Raw genomic sequence first — 19682 nt, forward strand, 5'->3', positions numbered from 1 at the left:
ACCAGTATAAACGTTCACTTGAAGCTAGACAGCAAGGAAAGGAACAGGAAACTATGGAAACTGATGCAGTCAATGTTCAGGAGTGATAGGCCAGCGAGTTCCCATATGATAGAGCAACAGGTGGCACAGGATGAAATTGAAGAGACTGTGTCACAGGAAGATGCTATAGAACTTTCTATAGAATGCCTGCAGGAAACGGAAAACAATGGCTGTGCCCTTAGTTTGGAAGAAAATGAGCTAAGAGAAAAGTTGCTTGATTTAATGGCATGGACAGATATATCAAGATCAATGAGAGAAATAGACTGCAGAAGGTTAATAAAATCCAAAAAGTCAGAAGTCTGATCAAACAAATGAACACAGTAATTAGGACTGTCCATAGAGATCCATGTGATATAACAGAAGCAAACAGGATATATTACTGTGCAGCTAAATTAAATAACTGATAAAGTTCTACCACAAGAACACAGGGTAGTGAGGGAAAGGAAGGGGAGAAATCGAATACCATCAAAGAAGTATCGAATAGAGAAAATTATAAAGCAATTAAGACAAGAAGTGTCACTGTTAGAAGACTATAGAAGAGGGAATAGATCAACAAAAATACTAAAAGATAGATGTGATTAAATCAATGGACAGTATTAGAATAGATCCGGATCTATCATGCACAATTGCAAACAAACTAAAAATTTCAGCACAGGCAAAAAAAACTTAGAAGATACACAGATAAATTAAGGGAAAAGTACAAAATAAGTAATTTACTGACGACTCCCAAAAGTTTTACAGAGAATTGGGAAATAAGGTAAAAGGAAATGAAGGACCATCAAAAAAAGAGGAAGTAGATACATTTTGGAGAAGTATGAAGATCCTGTGGAACATAAAGATGCTAAATGGATAGAAGAAGCAAAAAAAGAATAAGAAGTTTAAAGGTACAGGATATGAAATGGGATGAAGTAACAGCCAGAGAGATTGAAACAAAGTTAAGAAAAGCCTCTAACTGGAAAACCCCAGGCCCAGATGCAGTACTTAACTTTTTAACATCTTTGCACGAGGATTTAGGCATGAGTAAGAACTATTTATATGCGCACCCCGAACAGACACCAACCTGGCTAACAATAGGTAAAACAATGCTCTTACTTAACAGTAAACCTGAAAGCTACCCTAAAAATTACAGACCAATAACTTGCCTTTCTATGACTTATAAACTGTACACGGGACTTGATGCCGACAGAGTTTATAGTCATTTAGAAGAAAACTCAATTAGGGCAGTAGAACAAAAGGGCAATAAAAGAAAGTCATATGGAACAAAAGATCATTTGTTGTTAAATAAAGTTATAGTGGAGAACTGTAAAAAAGGGAAGAAACTAATTATGGCATGGATTGACTACAAAAAAGCATTTGATAGTATCCCACATTCATGGAGAAAAGAGTGCTTAAAAATGTATAATATACACCCTACACTGACGGACTTCATTACAGTGACCATGAAACAATGGCAGACCACTTTGCAATTAAGCCATGATAAAGGACAGATTACTATCCCAGGGATAAAAATTCAAAGGTGGATATTCCAGGGTGACTCTGTCTCCATTGCTATTCTGCCTTGCCATTAACCCAGTTAGCTTTGTAACCTCCCATCAACCTATAACGGACAATGTCAAATCCTTCTGACAAGTCCAGGTAGAGTGTGGATACCAGACTGAGCTCCGTTTCCATTCTCCATAGTATGGTGGTAATGTTGTGGTTTGGTTGGAAGCCATGTTGAGTGGGAAAGAGTAGGTTTTGTTCCAGAATGTGTTTTAGCAGTTGGGATTGGAAGCAATTTTAGATCGTGGTAAGAGTATGGGTACAGGCCTACAGTTAGAAAGGTCAAGCTGTCTTTGTGTATTCAAATAACAAGATATTTTTTGTTTCTAGATTAGGACACAGTTTTCAGCAATAAAGAACTTTATTAAGATTTAGACTGGATAAGTAAGAATATTAGAGGTTTTTGATTTTTTGGATAAGACTTCTCATGTTAAGTGGAATAAAAACATATATTGGATAACGCTGGATGTTACACCAATCCAACATAAGGATGGACCTCATGCTATAATGCATTTTTTGGGGGCTAGCACCTTAAATTATTTAGTTGATTTGACTTATTTTTGTTTAAGTAATATTTTTTTTTGCACATAATGACATTTTTAGGCAAAAACAGGGAACAGCCATGGGAGCACCATTTGCCCCATGTATGCAAACTTATTTATGGCTTATTTTGAATTAGTTTGTTTCTATAAAATGTATTTTTGTTAAGAATTACGTAAAATATTATTTTCGTTTTATAGATGATTTAATTTTTATATGTGAAGGGGGCAAGAGTGAAATTTTGCAGTTTGTTGCTGATTTACAACAAAATACATTCAGTTCGTCTTTCGATGAGCTACAAATATGGAACCCAGGTCTCTTATCTAGATCTGACACTTAAGGGTTTGGATAATGGCAAAATTTGTACTGGGATACATAGAAAATTTGTAGATGGAAGCCAGTACCTGTATGCTACTAGTTGTTACCCATGTTATATCATCTTTGCCATATGATGAACTTTTTAAGATGATCTAGAATATGCAATGTTGAGACAAATTTGTTGGAAGAAATATACAATACTTCCATTATGTTTTATAACAGAGGTTATAGTAGGAAAGCAACAGAAGAAGCTAAGCAAAAACTCTTTGTGTTAAAATCAAAAAATAATGTTAGTGACAGGTTGTGGTTTAATGGGGGTAGTGAGAATAGCGGCAACAAGAATGAACAGATGTATTTTATAACATTCAAAGTGAAGAAGTTAGGAGTATTGTAAGATATTATTCAAATTTTCTCCACAAGGATGGGGATTTGAGTAAAATTTTAAGTAAGCACCTTATGATGTCATACAAATGGGGAAGACGTTTAAAGGACATGTTTGTTCATGGAAATTTTGTCTTACCAAAAAGTAACTAACTGTTTGTCCAACATCTAATGGCACTTATATATTTGCAAATAGAACAACTGTTGCATTTATAATATGTTCCTTTGAATACGCGAATAAAATTAAATATGTACCAAGGGGCATTTTTCATGTAACAGCAAGGGGATTATTTATGCCTTAAGATGCCTGTGTGGTTTCTTTTACATTGGTGAAACAAAAGGTTTTAAAGTGAGGTTAATGGAACATAAAAATCAAAAGGAAGACAAGATTTTGGCATGTCATTTTAGAGATGTGCATGGCAGTGATTTTTCTATGCTTCAGGGTTGTACTTTACAGCAAGTTTTTTTTGAAAATGATGTCATTCATTTTATGTTCGACTAGAGTGGCAACAGACTGAATAAAGTGAGAAGTAAATTGGGTTGCTATGTTTTTGTTCTGTTGAGAGGTTGATTGTACAGGGATAGAATTTTTCCAGGGTTTAACAGTTTACTTATTGTGGACCAGAAATGTTGCTATTTGGTTGAGATTTGCTTTGCTTTTTTTATTGTCATTTAATAGTTTTATAATTATTTCTAATGTGATGTTTATCCTGTATTTTTACTTTCTTAGTTGGAGCAGATTTGTGGGCATTTTATTTTGCAGCCATATTTTCATGAGTCGTTTGGTATTTTTAAATAAGCATGGGGCAGGATTTGCTTTGACTTTTGGTTCTGATGGGGGCATGCAAGACAGCATCAACTAGACACAAGGTTTTTGTATGTTCCAAATGTAATGTAGTTCATTTATAAAACTTTCAGTTTAGAAGTTACTTAGGTTCCTTACAGTTTAATTGTGACCAATGACTATTAAGGTAAGTTGGGAGATTGTCACTTAAGGCATTTGGCAGTGTGCCAGTATGTTTTGTTGGCTTAGATGCAAGCATCCAGTCCAAAACAGATTCCCTTTTGGGATTTTTGTTATACTTTGTAGGCAACTTGATCAGTTGGACTAAGCCACAGAGCTGGATAGAGTTTGACAGGTTTCATCATCCTTTACTTCTTTTTAAGCTAGGTCTCTGTGACAAAAAGAATATCGGGAGAGTGGTGAACTAGCCAGGCATGAACTTCAGGGATTTTGTTACAGAGGCTTTGACGTTTGCATGACAGATCATTAGGCCCTAGTAGTTCTTTATATTACTGCTGGTATCTTATAAAACTGGTGGTGGGTGTGTTGTTGCCTAGTGTTGGACCTGGGTTTAGGTGGAGGTCACCACTTAGAAATATGGTGAAAGGGATATTGCCACTTTGAACTTTAATTTCAGTCTACAGTTGAATTTGAGGGTGTGAGAATTGCCATTTGTGACTTTTTTGTGAAGCAGTTAATAGTGGTGATGTGAAAGATTGGAGACATTATCTTAGAGAAGGACGTTGGCATGTTTTAAGAGATATCGGAGAGTATGTTGGGGTTGACTGTGGGTGGTAGAGAGTTTGCTGTAGTTTGTATTGTAAGCCAATAGGCAAAGAAATAAAGTGAGACTAGGATGTAACTCATTTTTTCATTATTTATATAACAGAAGATATGAAATGGGGATGTTGTAGAGACTATAGATATATTGGTAGGCTGGGATAAGGTGAAGGGGGTGTGCGATAGGTAAACTGGAGGTGTGGGAAGAGCTAGTGATGAAATGTAAATGAGGCGGAGTGGATGAGAATGTAGAGTAGGGTAGGGTACAGTACTTGTTACCGGAAATAATTTATATGGGAGATCAAAGATAGAGAATTGTTAAAAGAAAAAAAAATGCATGCTGATAGTTATAGAAAAACATACAACAAAGGGACAAGAATGCAGAATGCTAGAGAATACAATGTAGGCACTAGAATGTGGAATCCTAGAGTAATAATTTAAGTGGAGTGGGTAAAGAACTGTTCTAAATTACGTATTTAGCTTGACCGACTCACTACACTGTGTTTTCAGGGCAATCTTTACTGCTAGGGAAATTCTATCAGAGGGAGGGTTGTCACAGTCTCCACCAAAGGTACTTGCTGTAGTAAAGATATTTACTGTAATATTGATTTTACACTCTTAAAAATATACTGACGACATAATTAATTCAATTACGGGGCAGTGCTGTTAGCAGCCTGTACAAATTGCCATATTTACAGACCAAGATCTGTGCACTCACATTAGAGAGTGAATCCTTATCTTACAGGATAGTTGGTGAGACTAGGATACGACACAGGAAAAGTTAATATAATCACACTTTCTAGAGCATAACAGGCAGTAGAATGACAGAAATAAGTGGGTAGGAATATATAAAAGATAAACAGGCAAGCAAAGGATATGGCATTTGCTTTAGGAGACGTAATCGCACGTCCTGTATCACTCTTTAGTGTTTTGAAAAAAAAAAGCACCAAGACACCACACATACTTGAGGCTTGCACAGACTCCCACAGGCAGGACCTAATACAATTAAAATAGAACTTAAACCAATTTTTTCTGTCTACAAATGTACTATTTTACACGGTCTATACTTCTTAAAAGTTAACACTGTAAAGTTTAAGGTGTAAATGCTTAGTACTGCTACAGGAGATACATTAAGCAACAGTGAGTACAATACAAAAGGAAACACTGCAGTTACATGCCTTCCATGCCTAAAATTTATTTACAGATTGTTTGCCTGTGGTCTCATTTTACTGCTCCTTAATAATTTTGTTTGTGAGTTCATTTTTTGCACCCTCCTAGTAACATCTCTGATGATGTTTGTACATGTTAAATTATTAAATTAGGTCATGCCTGAAAACAGACCCAGATCAATTATGTGAAAAACTCCAACAAAATGTGTGTGTGTGTATCTATGACATTTGACTGAATGTTCATGTGAATGAATCACAAATCACTGAATAGAAATCACACCTGACAGAAAATATTCTAGACAATAAAGATTCTGTAAAATAATTATTTGCAGGGGGGAAAGCCTCCTGCTCCCCTGTACCCTCCTTACTTATATGTGCTATCTCCAGAGTTGCACGACAGTGTTGAAACACTATCCACAGTGAATCAGTGCTGGTGTACAAACACAAGCCATCTGTAGATATGGGATTGTGACATAATGGTGGCCATTGCCAATCCACTCATATTGTAGTACACTCACTTCCTTAACAACTCTTAAAACAACACCATCACATGCTATCTATAGACTTCTGCACTTTATTAAGTGCGATTCAGTTGAATAAACATTCTAATAGCAGACCTATTACACATGTCTACACAGACACAAACACACAATGTAAACATGACACGTTGGAACACAATGTAAACATGACACGTTGGAACACAATGTAAACATGACACGTTGGAGGGATAGAGAAGTGTAACAGAGAATACTGCTCCTATGCAACTGTGTTCCCCTGCACATGATTCAAAGGACTGTGCTTTGGACGACTGGGTGGGAAACCATGAATTCATCCCTGGCTTAGTACCCATGTCCCTTATGGGAAGGAGCAACACGTAATGTCCCAATACAGTGCAATAAAAACATATTTGCCCCCTTCCTGATTTCTTGTTTTGCATGTTTGTCACACTTGAATGTTTCAGATCAAACAAATTTAAAATATTAGACAAAGATAACCCAAGTAAACACAAAATGCAGGTTTTAAGTGATGATTTTATTTATTAAGGGAAAAAAAACTATCCAAACTTATATGGCCCTATGTGAAAAAGTAATTGCCCCCCTTGTTAAATCATGAAGTAACTGTGGTTAATCACAATTTTGGGAAAGCTGAGTTCAATTTCACTAGCCACACCCAGGCCTAATTACTGCCAAGAACTGTTGAATCAAGAGATCACTTAAATAGAACCTGCCAGACAAAGTGAAGTAGGCCAAAAGATCCCAAAAAGGAAGACATCATGCTGTGATCTAAAGAAATTCCGGAACAGATGAGAAAAAGTAATTGACATCTATCCATCTGGAAAAGGTTACAAAGCCATTTCTAAAGCTTTGGAACTCCAGCGAACCACTGTGAGAGCCATTATCCACAAATGGGGAAAACATGGAACAGTGGTGAACCTTCCCAGGAGTGGCCGGCCTACAAAATATTACCCCAAGAGCACAGCAACAACTCATCCAAGAGGTCACAAAAGAACCCAGAACAACATCTAAAGAACTGCAGGCCTCACTTGCCTCAGTTAAGGTCAGTGTTCATGACTCAACCATAAGAAAGAGACTAGGCAAAAATGGCATGCATGGCAGAGTTGAGGCGAAAACCACTGCTGACCAAAATGAACATAAAGGATAGTCTCACTTTTGCCAAAAAAAATCTTGATGATCCCCAAGACTTTTGGGAAAATATTCTGTGGACTGACGAAACAAAAGTTGAACTTTTTGGGAGGTGTGCGACCCATTACATCTGGCGTAAAAGTAACACAGCATTTCAGAAAAAGAACATCATGCCAACAGTCAGACATGGTGGTGGTAGTGTGATGGTCTGGGGCTGCTTCTGAACCTGGACGACTTGCTGTGATTGATGGAATCATTAATTCTGCTCTCTACCAAAAAATCCTGAAGGAGAATGTCCGACCATCAGTTTGTGACCTCAAGATGAAGCACAAGGGTTCTGCGGCAGGACAATGATCCAAAACAAGTCCAGCCCCTAATGGCTTAAAAAAACAAAATGAAGGTTTTGGAGTGGCCTAGTCAAAGTCCGGACTTGAATCCAATTGAGATGCTGTGGCATGACCTTAAAAAGGTGGTTCATTCTCGGATACCCTCCAATATGGCTGAATTAAAACAATTCTGCAAAGAAGAGTGGTCCAAAATTCCTCAACTGCAATGTGAAAGACTCATTGCCAGTTATCGCAAACTCTTGATTGCAGTTGTTGCTGCTAAGAGAGGCACAACCAGTTATTAGGTTTAGGGGGCAATTACTTTTTCAAATAGGACCATGTAGGTTTGGATAGTTTTTTTCCTTAATAAATAAAATCATCACTTAAAAACTGCATTTTGTGTTTACTTGGGTTATATTTGTCTAATATTTATATTTGTTTGATGATCTGAAACTTTTAAGTGTGACAAACATGCAGAAAAATAAGAAATCAGGAAGGGGGCAAATACCAGTACATACAGAGCAATGAAAAATTAACACCCACTCTGGATTACTCAAGCATAAAATAATAAAGAGTTAAAAACTGCTGGGGGAAGGTGTGGCTAGGCTTATAACTATCCTCACAGATAGCGTTGCCACCCCTCCGTTTTTTTTCCGGAGTGCCCGGAAATCAGTAGGGCACTCCGGTTCTCCGGTTCTTGTAATCGGAGTCCAGAAATAGCGTCAGGCTCGTCAGCGCGTATTAAAAAAAAAAAAAAAAAACATTCCCATGACCCGTCTTGGACTCTCGTTGATTGGCTGCTTGCTGCAGACGAGGCTCGTGCAGCAAGCAGCCAATCAACACGTAGAGTTAGTAGTAAAAGCCCTGCAAAGCCCGCGAAAATTTAAGAATATAAAGCGGTGCTTCAGTCAGCATAAGTTTTTACCTTTTACTTTTGTAGTACAAAGGGTGCTGCTTAAGATCTGGAATTCTTGCTTGGAGCCTTGGACATCGTCTTCAGTGGATTGCCTGCTGCCTGGAAGCCCTGCCTGCCTGGAAGCCCTGCCTGGAAGCCCTGCCTGCTTGGAAGCCCTGCCTGCCTGGAAGCCCTGCCTGGAAGCCCTGCCTGCTTGGAAGCCCTGCCTGGAAGCCCTGCCTGCTTGGAAGTCCTGCCTGGAAGCCCTGCCTGCTTGGAAGCCCTGCCTGGAAGCCCTGCCTGCTTGGAAGCCCTGCCTGGAAGCCCTGCCTGCTTGGAAGCCCTGCCTGGAAGCCCTGCCTGCTTGGAAGCCCTGCCTGGAAGCCCTGCCTGCTTGGAAGCCCTGCCTGGAAGCCCTGCTGCCTGGAAGGATTGCCTTAGCCCTGCTGCTTGCCTTGCTTGCTGGAGGAGAAGTGCTGTGGACTGGGTGGTGGTGTGTTCCCCTGCTTGCTGGCCCTTTAGCTGCCTGTTCTGTTCTGCTGCTGAGAGCTTGTTTTAGTAGCCCTGCTGCTGATTTTTCTGGAGGTAAGTGGATTTTTTTTTAATGGATTCTTTGGAATTAAGGTAGATTTTCAAAGATTAGTGTGACAAGGGGAATGAAATATTGCCAGCACAGCTACTAGTGAATTTTTTAAATATTAAATTTATATTAATTCACTAGCTGTGCTGGCACTATCTCATTCATTGATGGTGACAAGATGTGTGTAACTATCTAGATGTTCAACATGTGGTGATTAACTAGAACAGTTTCTAATCTGGTTTTGGACTTGGTTGCAGTGAATGTATAATGACTTCATGATTTGTATAAGATGCTTGGACTGTAGATCTGTCTTTCTAGTCTGTCATCACCGTGATGTTTACCTTGACCTGTGTTTCTTCCTAGGGTGTCTTTCTAGGGTGTACAGTCTTCGTAGTATAGTGAGGCTTAAATGTAGCTTTTTTGTCTAGTTTGTCATCACAACTGTTTACCTTTTATCTGTGTTTTCTAGGGTATACCGTCTATACCAAAGCTTAGCTCATTTGATGTTACAGTGAATATATGATTACATGATTTGTATAAGATGCTTGGACTGTAGATCTGTCTTTCTAGTCTGTCATCACCGTGATTATGCTGAAGGGTGGAGTAAAGGGGTGTGGCTATTAAAAGGAATGGGTGTGGCTTGATTGTGCATGGGGCGGGGCTTGTTTGTCAGGAAATGGCACAGTAGAAAGGTGGCAACCCTACTCACAGATCAATAGATTAGTAAGTGTCTGTGAACCTATTAATTTACAAAAGGCAGCTAAGATGCCAGTCATAGAAAACTTTATTATTTACTACATAAATACATTAAAAATGTGTATTCTTCTCAAACAAAAGTCTTGAAGTTAACGTCATGCTAACAAGTAGTACCTTCAAAATCAGTTCCATACTGGCCACAGTCAAAAAGAGGTTAATAAGTCACTGGACAAATGGAAGCAACAAATAGATTAATGAGATACCCGTGAAATTAGAAGAGATGTAAGCATCAACATTTGCCTTATTGAAGTAGTTATGTAAGTAACTATAGAGAAAGCAATTTGCCTTGACTGTAGCTCTACTACACAATTTGGGGGCAGATTTGACTTAAGCAGTCAAAGGCTTTGGAGATAATTACCAAAACCACCTAGCATGCTCTGAAGCGTTACTCTTCAGCACAATGCATGCAAAACTTGCTTAGGTATGCTAGGACAAAGGAGGTAATAAGGACATGGAAGGGAAGGTGAAGCTAGAGGTACATAAACAGTCTTTGGATGGGACAACTGCAGCCATCTTTGAGTGGTAAGAGAAAATGGCATTCTTAATAGATAGGTAGAGACAGTCATACAAGATACTGGAAAATATTAAGATACAACCAAACACCCTAATACTGGGTGATTTCAACTACCCTGCCATTAACTGGAAAAACTACTCGGGTACCAACTCCTTTTCCCAACTGTTCTTGGAATTCATAAATTCCAATGCCCTGGATCAACTAATCCATTGTCCCACCAGGGACTGCAAATCCTAGACCTGGTCATTACCAACATGGGAGATAGATGCTCCACACCAGTGGTCACCCCCTCATTGGTCAGGTCTGACCATAAGCAAATCGCCCTTGACATTCACATCCCACCCCCACCCCCACCCCCCAGTAAGGAAACGTTTTTTCTCCAAAGCCAACTTCATGCTACTGAAGTCATAAGTGACAAACTTCATGACACCCATGTAGACGGGATCTAAAGGTTCAACTGCAGAATCCTACACTAAAGCACTGTACGAGCACATCCACTCGTGCATGAATCGTGCCATCCCAAATAGAACCAAGATGCTCTTCTCCAAAAAAAGGAAGCCAATCTGGTGGTTCCCTGCTATAAACAAACTATACAACAGAAAGAATAAACTGTTGCAGAAAAGAGGAAAATCCCAGGATGCAAAAAACTCCCTCACCAGCCTCAGTAAGAAGCTGAAATCCCTCAAAATCCTCAAAAGCTAGTTACGAAAATAAAATTGTCAAAGATTCCAAAGACAACCACAAGGCATTCTATAGTTATATCAAGAATCTAAATGGTAATGCTCAGATCTGCTCTGAGTTACAAGAGAATGGCATTAAGTATACTGACAGATAGATTTAGTGCCAACTTCACCCCCCTCTCACCCCCTAAAGGGTCCATCTCAATACCAAAAGATTGCCAAATTCCGGTAATCACGGCCACACAGGTAGAAACCGCACTCTCCAAAGCTACGAATACAGCATCCATGGGACCAGATGACATCCCAGGCTGTGTACTACATGAACTACAAAATGAACTGGCACATCACCCAAGTGTCATGTTTAATCATAGCCTCAACTGAGGCTATGATTAAACATAGCCTCAACTGAGGCTTCGTGCCCACTGAGTGGTGCACAGCTAAAGTTATCTGCCTTGGATCCCGGGAACTATCATCCCATCAGTCTGACAAGCCTGATCTGCAAGGGCATGGAATGCATTATCATGGAACTTATAAACAAAGACATTGGCAACCTTAAAACACTGGACCCCACCCAGTTTGTGTTTGTGAAGGGCCGATCTTGTCTCCTGAACTAGACTGACTTCTTCGAATCAGTCTCCAGAGCTGTGGACGAGGGTAAGGCGGTCCACACAGCATATCTGGACCTCGCCAAAGCCTTTGACACCATCCCCCACTCTGGAATCATAGATAAACTTACTAAGCCAGGCATAAATCCCTATGTCACTCAATGGGTTGCCAACTGGCTTACTGACAGAACCCAGACTGTAAAAGTAGCCGACTTCAAATCCAGCTCCAGACAAGTGACAAGTGGAGTACCTCAGGGTTCAGTCCTGGGACCACTCTGGTTTGGCATCTACTTCTCTGAAGTACAGGCCAACACTAAGGGACTCTGGCTAACAAAGTTCGCAGATGGCTGCAAATTGGGAGCCATTATTGAATCCCCAAATGATGTGGATATTCTACAAAAGGGCCTTACAGAAACAGATGCCTGGTGCCAGAGCCATGGGCTCAAGCTTAATGCCAAGAAATGTATAGTTATCCCCTTATGTACACATGAATTACCACATAGGTGGCAGTACCCTAAACATTGAAAGTGTGATGAGAGACTTAGGGACACAGGTGGACAGTGGTCTCACTTTCGATAACCACATTGCCACAACAGTCAGGAAATCCTATGTGGCACACCTCATCACCAAGGGCTTTTCATCCAGAAAAAAGGAGGTCATTGTCCCACTGTACTCATCCCTCATTAGACCCATTATAAAGTATAATGCCTCATTTGGTATGTACCTCACAAGACATCTGCAACAGCTGGAAAGGCCACAGAAATACCTCACTAAAAGAATCACAGGCCTAAAGCAGATGCTACATGCTGACCATCTAAAAAAACTCCAGCTATACTCTGTGGCATATCGTCTACTCAGAGGCGATCTCTGCTTAACATACAAGGCCATGTCAAATCCTGAGGCAATCTCTGCTTAACATACAAGGCCATGTCAAACCCTGAGCTGTTGGACATGCTCCACTTAAAGAAATTCCAATCCCTCAGAGCCACACGCTCCAGGGATCTAAACCTTGTCATCACAATGAACAAAACATGCTGGAGGGATAGGTTCCTGACCCAGAGACTCCCCATACATGTCAAGCAGAGCGCCTCCTTGGCCCTCTTCAAAAGGAACATTGATGATTGGATTGAAGATAGGAAATTCATCCGGGGATCATGTCAGTCGCCCTGCTAAAAAGGGGTCCAGAGAAGTAAATACTGTGGGAAGAAATATCCAGGGAATTGTTATGGCTAGGCTTGTATAGGTCCTAGGGCCGATAGCCTAGTACCAACCTATGAACCTATGGTGAGAAATATCTGGTATACAGATGACAAAAAGGCAGGGGTTTAGGCCACCCGCAAGCTACATATTTGTTAGGCAGAGTGAAAAGGTGCATACCAACAGTAAAATCAAAGCAAGAACAGAAGCAGAAGGCAGACATGTTTGTGGTAAATAGTTCAAAGTTAGCTGATGACAAGGGAAGCTATAAATGACAGGATGGAGTGGGAAAACTGTAACAGAAAGCATTACCAAAAGTGTTAACGTGAGAGTAGACTAGACACAAAATGGAGGTAGACATAGTACTTGTGGCTGACAATTTGGAAATTAATACACTGAAAGCATTTCTTAAACTTTCTGAGAAGTAAAGGTTTCCTGTTCCTGAATAAAGAGACCATTAACCTCTTTTTACACAAATATTTAAGCCAGTACAGTTTAGATGGAAGGAGGTGGGTATCTGTGCAAGTGTGTGTTTCTGTGCGTGTCTGTGGGAGCACACACCCTTGTCTGGCAGTTAGCACAGAAGACTAAGGCTATGAGATTTAACAAGTTACTTGACATAGTACAGAGTTGAATTCTCTCAGCCTTCATTTACATACTATGCAGTTCTAAGCAAGTCACTTAACCAAACTGTGCTCCCAGGCTGCATCAGAAAAAAGGTCCATATGAGTCAGTGCTCTAGACAAGTTAAAAACAAACAAAAAATAAATAAATTTCAGCTTACAGAAATAAAGCGTATCAATAAGTTTATTATACAACAGAACTAAACAGTTAAACTATACATTTCTGATAGTTCCTTAATATAACAGTAATTAATCATGGTTGCCACCATTGATCATGCCATTTTGCCCACTATCAGCATGCACTACACATGAAGGCTCTATGTCATGTGCAAAAAGCTTGACCAAGGGGCTTGGCAAATAAAGTATTCCATTAGTTTGTACTTAAAGGATTATTTCCTAAAGAAACTGGTTTTACATTACTCCTACCAGAGAGTAAACTGGCCCACATTTTCATCTTTTTTTATTCCCATTCTTGTTAAGAGAAATATACAACACATTCATTTCAGGTACACCATTCCAAGTTCGCAAAACAAAAATCTGAACAGTTTCAGTAACTCTACTTAAACATCCTTTCAGAGTCTTGGAGTGAAAAAAACATTCACAAATTCTTTTAGAAACTTTTCTTCCATGAAGGGGCCTAGATCAACCCCCTCTCTCTCCATAGAATATTACAGCTTGTTGTTTCCACTGTACCTTTTCCAACCATCGCATACATATCGCAGTTTTGTGACAATTGCTTTCAACCTGCCCTAAAACATGTAAAAACTAAAAGAAGTACTTGTTTATTGCATCCGGACACCCTTTGCACTCTTCCCATATTTTTCTTCATTTCACATGCACCTAAAAGTATTTTAGGACTAAATATCTGCTGTCCTTTCCACAGTCCAAACAATATGCTATTCTGACAGCTTTCCCTTGCCCTCTCCTGCTTTTTTCAGTACAATTCTCAGTCATGCTGACTATAAACTACCTTACAATACGCGAATATTGTTGCTATCCTACCTTTCTCTGCCATTTTCACAGAGAACTAAGAATCATCTTCCGATCCTTCCTGCTATCTCTATACAGAAACTTTTTTTCTTGGCTATATGTTATAATTTTGACACTCATACTACCAAAATAAGCTACCTTGACCACAAAATTCACAACTGATAAACTGCATTAATCATCTTAATTTACAAGGACATGGGTTATAAAAGATCCACAGGCACACAAAAAAAAAAACTAATATACAATACAAAGACCTTGAACACAAATACACAATACAAAGACCTTAACACATTTCTTGTAAGGTTAACTTCACAACAGTATCATCTGGGATTACAGAATTGACTGTAACTACTCTTTCTGGTACTGAAGAAGCAGCTGTCAATTAAAGTGAATTGTGACAGGAAAACAATTACAAGTGTATAAACATACTTCACCTTTGCCCCAGTATACAAACTATCAAACAGTGTTTTCCTACTTTGAGGTTACACAGCATCTGGGGAAATGGGAAACACTTGGTTTTCCCATAAAATGAGACGCTCTCTTTCCTCTGAGGGTGTTTTACCTCAGATGTGGAATTTGAGGGTGTCTTACCCCACATGTGGAATTCTACACAGGAATAGGATGAAAGGGAGTCTGCTTTACTGATCCTTGCCACATAAAAGAAAAACTTACACATTACTACCACCATCAGAACAGCCTCCCTCATCATTAAATGGCACACTTATTCACTATGCAAACAAACACTGTTTCAGGTGGCTGAATATTGTGTTACTTTCTGCTTTGCACTTAGTTGTTCAAATCTTTTGTACATCACGTTTTTAGCTTATGTACTCCGCCACGGATTCCACAGTTTTATCGAGCTCTAAACATTTGTGCAATCAACACTTCCATGAATGTGCAGCTTCTCGGACAGTACTTCACTAACAAATTCTCTTACGTTGCTAAATCTGGCCCTTATGAAGTCCTAAGATCCAAATATTGTGTGCAGTTCAACTGTAAAAAAAATGCTTGCAATTAAACTACATGGTACTGTGATTACATATCCCGGGACAGCAGCCCATGTGCAAGTCTGAAATTTCTTCTTTATACAGACATGAACTTAATTGTGCATACAGAACCATGCTGCTTCTAAATATTACTAAAATAAAGAATGTTTTGATAATACTTGGCATAATCAGGCCTCCCCCATTAACATAGTGTTTGTTTTATACCTTTGTAGTTTTTGTGGTTACGAATATGTTGGCAGGAATAAGCAGGTATGCACAATACAATCATCAGCTATGCACATGCTTTCAACTGTACCTGATGTTGCAAAATGCCCTAATTTTGCTTTATACTTGCTCTCCATCCCTCATAACGTGTTTGACTTTCTGGTAAACTGATGAGGGCTACAGTCAGTTAATAATGCCAGTGAGTAGAGTTTCATACAACTTATTGTTTAAAAAAATGCTAGCTGACACAAACCCTGTGGTTCTATTAGCTTTTTAAGTGAAACAGATTAATATTTAGAAACTGACCCTGATTGGGGGCCTTTCCATCCATTACTTTTGGCTATGTCCAGAGTTCTTGAGTAAAGAAGTTGAGAGGTATGGAGCTTGTGCATGATGACCTCTCAGCTACACGGCAACTTGGGTGTCATTAAAGGTGCTAGAGTCATAAGAGGGAGTTAGAGAAATAGGCATGCAGTCAGAGAAAAAAAGATTAAACATTGCTGGAAGAGAGTGAAAAAAAATGCATTAATAAAAGATTTAAAAAGAAACTACAAATACAGGTCCCCAACACATACATTTGAAGTAAAATCGAGGCATTCTGCAAAATCACAGACAGCTGACAAATACTGATACATCTGCAAAACAGCAAATTAAAATGGTTGATCTGAAATCCATGTCCACACAAGATTTCTCCCAACCACACCACCATCACCTCTGCCAACAGCAGTCCGATATTTTTTTTCCAAACTTAAATTATTTTCTCTCTCCTGGCTGCATCAGTTATACTAACTAACCCCTTCCATCATGCCATCAAGGAATGAGGACCAGAAGTAACACTCGTGACTTCAATCATCTCAGCAACTTAAGCGGGTCCCACTTAGGCCTGTGCACATGAGATATGAAAACAGAACAAGCAACCTGAAGATTAAGTCGGTTCAAAGGTAATGTGACAAAGTATGTCTAATACAGAATGAGTTGGAAACGGTGGAATGACCTTCTTGAGTAAACAACAGAATAAAAAACAATGATGTAATTCAAGAAAACAGATGAAAGACAACTAACATAAGAATAGTCTGATACAGAAATCAGAGGTCTACATAGTCCCAGTCTGTCCTTCAGTTGTTCTTCTCTCATCCCTTTTTTGTGCACTATTATTTTACATATTTCATGCTAAATTAAAAAGTAAAAGTCTGCTCTCCAAGGTTCCCCAGTCCCTACTGATAGCCAATTCCATCTTCCTCCGGACATCCATTCAGAATCTACTGCCAGACATCTGCTCTCCACATCTTCCTCTTCAGATCTAGACAACTTTATTCTTCAACTCGACATTCCAGGATGTTCACACTGCATCTCTTGTTTCCTGCCTAAAAATGAATAATGCAATTCTAGACAAAGTGTGTAGCTTTTTAATGTTGTGAAGTGTTGGCTTCCTTGGATTAATTTCTACAGGTGTGTAGCTTTTTAATGTTGTGAAGTGTTGGCTTCCTTGGATTAATTTCTACAGGTGTGTAGCTTTTTAATGTTGTGAAGTGTTGGCTTCCTTGGATTAATTTCTACAGGTGTGTAGCTTTTTAATGTTGTGAAGTGTTGGCTTCCTTGGATTAATTTCTACAGGTGTGTAGCTTTTTAATGTTGTGAAGTGTTGGCTTCCTTGGATTAATTTCTACAGGTGTGTAGCTTTTTAATGTTGTGAAGTGTTGGCTTCCTTGGATTAATTTCTACAGGTGTGTAGCTTTTAATGTTGTGAAGTGTTGGCTTCCTTGGATTAATTTCTACAGGTGTGTAGCTTTTAATGTTGTGAAGTGTTGGCTTCCTTGGATTAATTTCTACAGGTGTGTAGCTTTTAATGTTGTGAAGTGTTGGCTTCCTTGGATTAATTTCTACAGGTGTGTAGCTTTTTAATGTTGTGAAGTGTTGGCTTCCTTGGATTAATTTCTACAGGTGTGTAGCTTTTTAATGTTGTGAAGTGTTGGCTTCCTTGGATTAATTTCTACAGGTGTGTAGCTTTTTAATGTTGTTGTGGAACAGAGCTCCATTTTTGTAAGTCAAGACATAAAGATCACAAAATAAGGATATGATGCTTACACTCCCAACATACATGGTGTATCGAGAACTCAGTCTTCTATAATTCATGCAGCATCTTAAGTAAAGGATGCATACTTAACTTTGCCACTGAAGCCACTGTGACTGTTCCTGCTTCAAGCTACTACTTCAGTGTTATGACAAGAACCATTTTCTTCAGCCGTGAGAAGAAAAAAATTATTGCAAACACCTTAACAGGATATGAAACTATATACACAGTTTAAATTGTGCAACACTGCGCTTTCATTTAACGGAATAATAGCAAATGCACTCATTTTCACTTACTAGATTAGCACTGCTTTGCAAAATCTCAGGTTCCTTTTAGTCCTACTCAGGGCTTCTGAAGTCACCATGACTTTTTCCATTTCTATTAGTTAACAATAACCTTCTACTAATAAACAGTAATATTCTGCTAGTAACAATAATAGACACAAAGAATCTTCTGATAATAACAATTATCTTCTGCTAGTAACAACAATAAGCACAATTAGATGGATCAAGCAGTCCTTATTTTGTGATAAATACTACATTTCCATACTTGATACCAGGCAGAAGTGTCTTCGGTGCTTGCTTGGACAAATTTAAAGGCAGTTTATTCATATGAAACAAGATGTACAACAATCACTTATGTCCTGGTGTTTTCCCGTCTCCACCTCTCTTAAAGACTGCCAATGAGCAACCGCATGCTGATTTGCCTCACTGGGTAATGTTATTTGGGCAGTCTTAATAACTTGGGACAGTAAAGGTGCCCCGGCCCCCACCCCCATGGGTTTAAACAATGTAGCTAACATAATAAAGTTCTACAATGAGTCTTGCGCCTGTGACTGACAGCTAACAAACTGTGAGTGGACTGGGGAATCCTAACAGTAACACAGGAGCACCAGTAAAAGCTGGCAATACAGAGTGAAACACGGAAGCGTAATGAAATGAGTCATTAAGATGTAGCAGGCTACAGAGTTCAGAAATAAAACTTATCAAGTTAAGGAACAAAATACGCATACGCGTGCAATGGGGAATGTAATTCTGCAGAAACCTCTAAACGTAGATCATTTAAATACACTGCTGCCACCAACAGGAACCCAAGCACAATCTAAAATGCCCACGTACACAGTTGCAAGAATGATCTACTCACTGTTATACTGGACCCCCTTGGCAAATCTCCGTTGCAAGCTCTGGTTCATGGACTGCAGCCCTGCTGGGATTATTTTGCTGTCCCGCATGGGCCCCTGCTCGGAGCCCACCAGCTTCTTCAAAGCGGATAGCATGTCTGTAGTTTGTATGACAAACAATATCCTCCGATGCTCTGCTCCTCTCTGCTTCTACAACTCCTCTGCTCATCCAGATGAGGATCCGCAGTATTCTACATACTGTAAATGGCAGGAATAATCCGAGAGCTCCAGCAAACACTACCTGCCACGTTGGGGATAAAAGAAACTACACTGAGATCAATACAAAATATCGCGGAAGGCATTCCAGCGTTAAGATAACATTGTCCGTACTACCGCCGCAAGAGAAGCTGCGATCACCAGCAAGACCATCAACAGCACCTAAGCAACCCGCCTTCATGGAGGTTAACCCCGCCCTGGGACCTTTAAACCCGAAGAATCAGTTTGCCATCCAAAATACTCCTCTGCGAGGAAACCATACACCTGAGCATGCTCTGTAAGCAGACGGTGTGCTGCGCAAGCGTGCGTGGAGCCTGTGGGCTGTCAAGAAATTAACTGTTTGGCAACTGTAGCTTCAGCTTTTGGAATTTCTTCGCGGTCCATTTAAAATAGGGTTACCACCTGTCCCACTTTGCGAGGGGCAGTCCCTCTTTGGGCTGTTGTGTCCTGCAAAAAATTGTAAAAATGGCAAATGTCCTGAGATTTTAGGAAAAAAATATTTCCTATATTTTATGTAATAGTTGCATAAAACAGTTATTCTGTATCTGAAACACCTAAATGTTATAATAAGAATAAGCTATTAAAATGCTACACACATTTTATTTAGGCAAAAAAGTGAAGTGCTGTTCTTTGTACTGGTTG

At 39.4% G+C, this 19682-nt stretch overlaps 1 protein-coding gene across 1 annotated transcript in view; it reads right to left on the bottom strand.

Annotated features, from left to right (window-relative positions):
• RABL6 (RAB, member RAS oncogene family like 6) overlaps nt 1–19292 on the bottom strand; it is a 1129210-nt gene extending 1109918 nt beyond the window's left edge. The window contains exon 1 of the mRNA XM_044058056.1: nt 18788–19292. Coding sequence (XP_043913991.1) covers nt 18788–18920 — 133 coding nt within the window. The 5' untranslated portion in view covers nt 18921–19292. The remainder of the gene's footprint in view (nt 1–18787) is intronic.
• Between the last annotated feature and the right edge of the window lie 390 nt (nt 19293–19682).

Source organism: Protopterus annectens, chromosome 16.part0 (assembly GCF_019279795.1).
Source record: "Protopterus annectens isolate FY-2018-M chromosome 16.part0, PAN1.0, whole genome shotgun sequence".
NCBI lineage: Eukaryota > Metazoa > Chordata > Ceratodontiformes > Protopteridae > Protopterus > Protopterus annectens.